Source organism: Abramis brama, assembly GCF_963993115.1.
Source record: "Abramis brama genome assembly, chromosome: 16".
Lineage (NCBI taxonomy): Eukaryota > Metazoa > Chordata > Actinopteri > Cypriniformes > Leuciscidae > Abramis > Abramis brama.
Window position 1 is genome coordinate 23,039,656 of NC_139978.1, and position 7,380 is coordinate 23,047,035.

Here is a 7,380-nt window from a genome sequence, read left to right on the forward strand (position 1 = left end):
GGTACGCATGCTCTTTTGTTTTCTTTAACCAAATTAATTCGTACATTTAAAATATTATGATGTGCTATTGTTTACCCAAGCAATACTTTAAATATAAAATATTAAAAAGTTTTACAGATGTGTGAAGACAAAAAAAGTTCAGACATCCTTGAAAAAGTTTTCCACTGAGGTAAAAGTCTGTAATAACAGAGGTAAACATAATTGTATTTCTTTCATTTGAATTCACTTTAAATAATGTTGCAGTTCCTAATAAAGGCACCAGCCAACTGCAAGCAAACCAGCATGCAAAACAGACCAAAACAGATAACTGGTGACCAACAATGCTGGATCTTTTCTTTTCAGCAGGTGTGTTTTTGGGATCAAGTTTAATCTCACACGGCAGAATCAGTTCTGAGTGTTTTGGACCGTTAGCGCCGTGTTCTGTCTGAAGATTCTGAAAACTGTCACACTCAGTTCACTGTGAAATGAAAAGGCCCTCTGGCTTAAATGTGCAGGAATGGAGAGAGACACAGAAATGAAGAAAGATGAAAAAGAGGATAAGAGAGGACATGTGGAACAAAACAGAACATGTAGGAGAAATGAGACAAAATAGGAGAGACAGAGTGATAAAACAAATTAACCAAAGAAAGAAGCAGAAGTACAGTTAATGAGCACACATTTAGGGGTTGCTGGAGCTTGAAACACTGGGTAGTTTTTTCTTTCTTTCTTTGTGGGATATGAAATGAAAATAATTCCTACTGTTCAGACTGTGTCAGGAGAATCATACAGCCTGACCAATTAGTCACCTTGACCATTCACACCATATTTTGTAAAAATATGAATTCATGCAGTCCTCTGCATGTCTTCCCCAGGTAACAAGTTCTCATCCAACCATGCTTGTGTGATGGTTATTGGGGTTTGGTGCTATGCGTCTGTGTTTGCTGTGGGACCTTTGGTCCGCTGGGGAAGTTTTGCACCAGAACCATACGGAACCGCCTGCTGCATAAACTGGTATGAGAACAAACATTTTAGCATTAATATGTGAAACTAACGCAAACTGATTTTACAATGATGCCTTTTCCATGTTGTATGTTCCAAGGTACAGTCCATCCCGTGATGCCCTTGCTATGTCTTACATCATTAGTCTTTTTATCTTTTGTTACGTTGTCCCCTGTACCATCATCATCCTATCTTACACCTTCATCCTGCTCAGAGTGAGGGGGTCTCGCCAAGCCATTCAACAGCATGTCTCGCCAAAAACCAAAGTGACCAACGCACACACTCTTATTGTAAAGGTAAAGAGGGTTTATGGGATTTGATGGGTTTGTTTGTTAATGCCTATAGTGACCTTCATGTAACAAAACAAAAGCTGTGATTAACCCCTGGGACATAAAAGTGCACAAAAACATGTGTGGTGTCCACATTGTCTCACTGTGCAAATATACCGGATTTTATTGCCCTGTAGAGCAGACAGCAGGAACGTGATACTACTGCTGAGTATGTACTTAATGTCCCTCAAAAAGTAATCAGTCCTCTGTCCTCTGGACAAGGACTGGCTGTATACCTTTGGCTGTCCCAGCCTAATTTTTCAAAACTGTGTCATGACTGAAGCCCTGGTAATAAACTATTCCTGCATGTAACTTTGCTGCTGGCACTGAGGGCTGCACTGTTAATTATGCTGGTGCTAAATGTTGAATATTGAGGCAGAGAAATGTCCCCTCAAAACATATGTGTACATGTGCACAGATTTGCACACATTTGGCCATCTGGGTCATAAAAAGGAACACATAATATAAGCAGAATGCTGATAAATAAAGAAATATAACAGTTTGTTCTGTTCATATTGCATAGTACACTACTGTTCAAAAGTTTGGGGCAGTAAGATTATTTAATGTTTTTGAAGGAAGTCTCTTATGCTCACCAAGCCTGCATTTATTTGATCAAAAATACAGTAATAGTGTAAAATATTATTACAATTTGAATTTTTTTACAAATTGAATTTTTTTTCCTGTGGTCAAAGCTAAATTTTCAGCATCATTACTCCAGTCTTCAGGGTGACATGATCCTTCAGAAATCATTCTCATTTCTCATTATAATCAATGTTTTATAAAACAAAAACTTTGTTTTAGGATTCTTTGATGAATAGAAAGTTCAAAAGAACAGCATTTATTTGAAACATAATCCTTTTGTAACATTATATGTTTTTACTGTCACTTTTGATCAATGCAATACATTGTTCCTGTGAAAATATGGGTTAATATAATATCTCTATTTCCAAAGAAAATATGGGTTACAGAGGTCAAAATATGATCTTAAAATATTTCAAAACAAATCATTCTATTTAATTGCATGTCAACTAAGTGAATGTGTGTTTTCTTTCTAGCTCTCAGTGGCTGTGTGTATTGGCTTCCTTACGGCTTGGAGCCCATATGCGGTTGTTGCCATGTGGGCTGCGTTCAGTGCCAATGAGCAGGTCCCACCCATCGCCTTTGCGCTAGCAGCTATCCTGGCCAAATCCTCCACCATTTACAACCCTATGGTTTATCTTCTCTTCAAACCCAATTTTCGCAAAATCCTGAGTCAGGATACCCAAAACATCCGCCACAGGATGTGTGTGAGCCATAGTAAGGCCAGTCCTACACCCAAAGTAAAGAGCTCTCAACAATGCAACCATAAGAATGCCACCATCTCTACACCCTTTTCCAGCGGCCAGGCAGAGAGTTACGGGGCATGTCATGTCTATGCAGAAGCAGAGCCACATTTTCAGCAAATAAGTCCTCAGAGAACTGTACGGGTCCTGGAGGGAATCGTCCAGAGTGAAATACCAGTGAGACATCTAACTGACAGAATGCAAAACAACCTCCTGTGAGAGAAACTCAAGAAAGAAAGAAAATGCATGAAATTCAAGGAAGAGAAGATGATGTAAAGTGTAAAAATTGCAGATGTCCTTAGATGCCAAAACACAAGGACAAGGGAAACTGAGGGAAAGGAAAATTAAACTCTCACTATTGTCTCCGGATTCTCATTGGTCCTCAGAACCTCCCACAGATTTCATTAAAGTTTACTGAACCAAATTCACTTAAAAAAAAAAAAAAAAAAAAAAAAAAAAGATGTAGAAAGCATATTTCACTAATGCAAGTTCACACAGAACATGCTGGTTTTTTTTGTTTTGTTTTTTTATATATATGTCAACATGCATTTTTAAATGTAAAACATGTTCTGTGAGACCAGCCTTCATTATTTGAACGAGCCTAAATAAAACGAAATGTGATTCATTATTGTGTGAGTAAAGTTAAATAAATGATGTGGAGTAAGTCCAGTGTGTTATCGATTTCAAATGTGGAGTAAATCCAGTGTGTTATCGATTTCTAATTTAAAAAACAATTCAATTTCAACTCACCAACTGGGTCTTACATAGTTTGGGTTTCAGTTTCATCCAGGGTGGTTTACAGTGAGATAAGCAAGGTCAGTTCTTTGAATGAACAAAGACTGTCATCTGTTGGCTGAACAGGACTATTACAACTGAAAAGATTTAGAAAAACTGGTTGGTTTTCATTGCTAAAGCATTGATACAATTACACATAAGCCTATACATAAGGGCACATTATACACAGTATTATCTATCTTAGTTTAATTGTAACACAAATGAACTTTGTAGGCTAATTTGTTTGCACCCATCTGAATGGCGCCCACTCCCAGCACACATGGTTTCATTACAAAAGTCCTTAGTCTGAATGGAAATGGCACTAAAATGCCATTGGTTGGTGAGGTTGATGATGGGATGCTCCCAAACAATGCACCCTTTTAATTTAGTGAGCTGCTTTGTAGTTTGAGAGTATGGTGTAATGAGCATGTGTACCTATAGGGGTCACTACACCCCACCAAAAACAGAGAAGGGATCAGGAAACAGCTCAGTGAAATAGCTTTGAAATAGAAAGCACACAAAAAGAGACTTTACCTAGATTTAGGTCAAACCTCTAACAGATCTGTGTGTGGGAACTGACAGAATTATATGCAAAGTCAGGAAAATCACTCCAAATCCTGATTTGTCTTAAACAACCGGTGCTTTAGTAAGAGAATTATCATGAAAAAAGCCAGGCTAAACAACACCCCATTCACTGGCATCTGTTAACTCAATTGTTCAATTAGCTCTGTCCTCAGACCTTGACTGAGAGAGATAAAATCCAATTGATAAAATCACACTAGTTTTTTAAGCCATCCGAGAGGGTTTTCAGGGCATTTCTTTTGTGTTGAGTTCTGGAAAATTTAACTAGATTTTGTCTGCAGGTTTCAGTGGGGAGCATGAAAGTAAGACCAGCTTTTAAAGCTTTCACACACACACACACACACACACACACACACACACACACACACACACACACACACACACACACACACCACACACACACACACACACAGCCTATCAAACGTACTCTTCATTTATGTTTAAATCATTTTAATAAGGAATACACACTGGGTGCATGAATTAAATAAAATAAAATTATGCTGCATTATCCTGTTCCTCTGCTTAGGCGTGTCCCTTGTTTAACTTGTTTACATTATAGTTGTTGCTGCCTTTCTGTGTGTATATTTGTCTTACTTACTTTATTTAATTTAGCTCAGAAAGGCCGGAGGGATCATTACACAATGCATTTTAAAATGATTTACAACATGTCTAAGTCTTCTAGCACACCAATAGATGAACAAGGATAAATATGTTTATCAAGGCACATCATGAGACCTCATCAGTTCTGCCTAATTATGTCATACACTAATTAGTGCATTTGTAAGGTTATAATTCTCTCGTACTCTTTCCCTTCCCTATCTATACATTTCAGGGAATTCATGACTGAGAGCTCAAGCATGACAGATTAAGGGTGGGACAAAATACAGGTCTCTGGTCCAAATCAATCTTGACTGCCCACTCTTTCTCTTTGCCTTAACTCACACTGAACAGATGTGATCATGGTCCAGCCAGCATCTGTCCTTGACTCGTCTCTAAACCTATAGTGTAATAGTTTTGATGAGGTATTGGTTCCAGATGTGGAAGAAAATGGCTGTGTGTTGTATTTGATGTCATTCTTATAATGATAATTCAACAAACAAACTGACTGAAAACTCATTGCTGCAGCTCAGCTGTATACGGTCATAGGGTTCTCACATCTACAAGGAATCCACATAATGATGGAGTGAGGGATTCCAAAAACTTTTCTGACAAAACATTTGACAAAAGTACCCCCTGAGATTTTTAGTTAATATTTCAATCATTTAACAACACTTTTGCATGTTCACAATTCTCTGATGTAATGGTCACATAATAAAATACTTAATCTTATGAGTGTTTTATTTTGATATTTGTATTATATTTAACTGATGATGACACCAGTTGTGTTTGTATGCACCAGTTTTATTTACACTAGATGACTGGACTGATAGCGTTGCCATGGTTGGCACGATTGACCATATCAAAACTGAGTTTACATAGATTGAATGCGCAGTCATTTGCTTTTGGATTAAATTATGTCAAAGGGTTAAGTTAAGACAAAAACTGTAGATATACAAGCTTTCCATTTGTTTTATATTCTTTTGTTGTAGTTGCCTACTGGTGTTTTGAAACTCACACAGACAGCTGTCAGACCTGTCAGTCTATTGTTTCTGAATGAATCCAGTGAAAGTCATCAGAAAGCTGCTCCTTTTCTCACTTTGATGGCAGCAGCCTGAATCAATAGTCTCACTGGTCTTGTGTTCATTAATAATTCATAAAACAGCTGATCCTCATTGTACTGTACTCGCAGATCTGTCAGTGTGTTCTCCTTTGGGACTAGTACTGCCATTATCCTGTTTGTGTGTCTGTGCATGTATGCGTTTGATTCCAGGAGAAATGTAGAGCCTCCCTGCAGTCAAGCCTGTGGTGGATGGCATTAGTTCAGGGCCTGAACTAATGCCATCCACCACAGGCTCGACTGCAGGGAGTTTTATAGCCAAACATCATACTGTGTCATTAATAGGTCTTACAACTCCAGCTGCACCAGCACTAGCTAATTCATTATTTAGCCTAATGTGTTTTTTTAAAACTCATAACTTTTTAAGACTCACTGCTGTAAATAGAGCCTAAATCCCCGTTCATGTTCCCTTGAAGTTGTTTTATTACAGACTCCAAATCTGAATTTCCTATTGCCTTCTGAGTGGGTGTGTCTGTGTGTGCTTATAATGGCCTTAGTGGGGCAAACAAAGACCTGGCAGGAGACGTTGAAGGAGAAAGCTGCAGACTTTGAAGAAAGAGCCAGAATAGAAAGAGCAGCAGAACTGTAAAATTGGCTTGAGTTAGACAGTCTGTCTCAAATGCTAGGAGAGCTCCCAGCTCACTGAAGCTCGCGGACACAAACACAGCTTCACTATGACCACCCATGATCGCTAAGCAAGTGCACACTGAATCAGGCCTGCGATCAAGTCAAAGATGTCAAGATATTTCACATAATTTGCTGCTTTAGTCAGTCATAGTGGCATCATTTTTCAGAAAACTGCAAATATATCCTATAGCAAAATTGTTAGCAACCTAATTTTGTTAGCAACACCTTTCACTCACATTAAATCACAGCGATTAGCAAACAACAACGATCCAATGATGCAATCAATTCCTGATGGGCAAAATCAAGTCCTTCCCTACATTTTTTCTCATTTCGAGAAGCCGCAAAAAAAAAGTTGCTGTTTGAATTTAAATAGGCAAATGCTTTGATTCTAGGATTATTACTGCAGTGATTATTATGTTAGCATGCTATAAGTTTGGCAACAGTTCTTCTAACCCTAATTGATTTCTTAAACAACTATGTAGGAAGACGTATCATGGCCATATTCCAGGATGACAATGTCAAGATGAATCTGGCTCAAATTGTGAAAGAATGGTTGGGAGGGAGCATGAAGAATAATTTTCACACATGGGCACCTCTGAGTCCAGACCTTGAATTCATTGAAAGTCTTTGGGATCTGCTGGAGGAGACTTTATAGAGTAAAGAAATAATGTTGTGATGTTATTTCAATCAAGAGGTGCATACATTTTTGTTCAAGATCTTGTATTGACAATGCAAGAGTCAGGCACTCTGTAAAGTCTCCTCCAGCACATCCCAAAGACTTTCAGTGAATTTAAGGACTGGACTCAGAGGTGCCAATTCATGTGTGAAAATGATTCTTCATGCACCCTCCCAACCATTCTTTCAAAAACTTTCTGTTGACAGACAGCTAGTGCCCTGTGTGGCAATGTTGAGAATGCAACATTTCTTTACGTTGTGCCTTGAATTGCAGTCTGATACATTTTGGAAAGCAGACAAAATTTCTGTATGTAAGATTTAGGTAGTAAATTAAAAATACATATTTTCTGGCGTAGATATTTGAGATAATCTGCTA

General features: G+C 38.1%; 1 protein-coding gene across 1 annotated transcript in view; it reads left to right on the top strand.

Moving 5' to 3' along the window:
- Positions 1-3,293, top strand: part of opn7c (opsin 7, group member c) — a 14,579-nt gene extending 11,286 nt beyond the window's left edge. Inside the window, exons 4-7 of the mRNA XM_084138754.1 lie at positions 746-750; positions 852-990; positions 1,079-1,274; positions 2,363-3,293. Of these exons, the coding sequence (XP_083994880.1) occupies positions 746-750; positions 852-990; positions 1,079-1,274; positions 2,363-2,848 (826 nt within the window). The 3' untranslated portion in view covers positions 2,849-3,293. The remainder of the gene's footprint in view (positions 1-745; positions 751-851; positions 991-1,078; positions 1,275-2,362) is intronic.
- Positions 3,294-7,380: the final 4,087 nt, after the last annotated feature.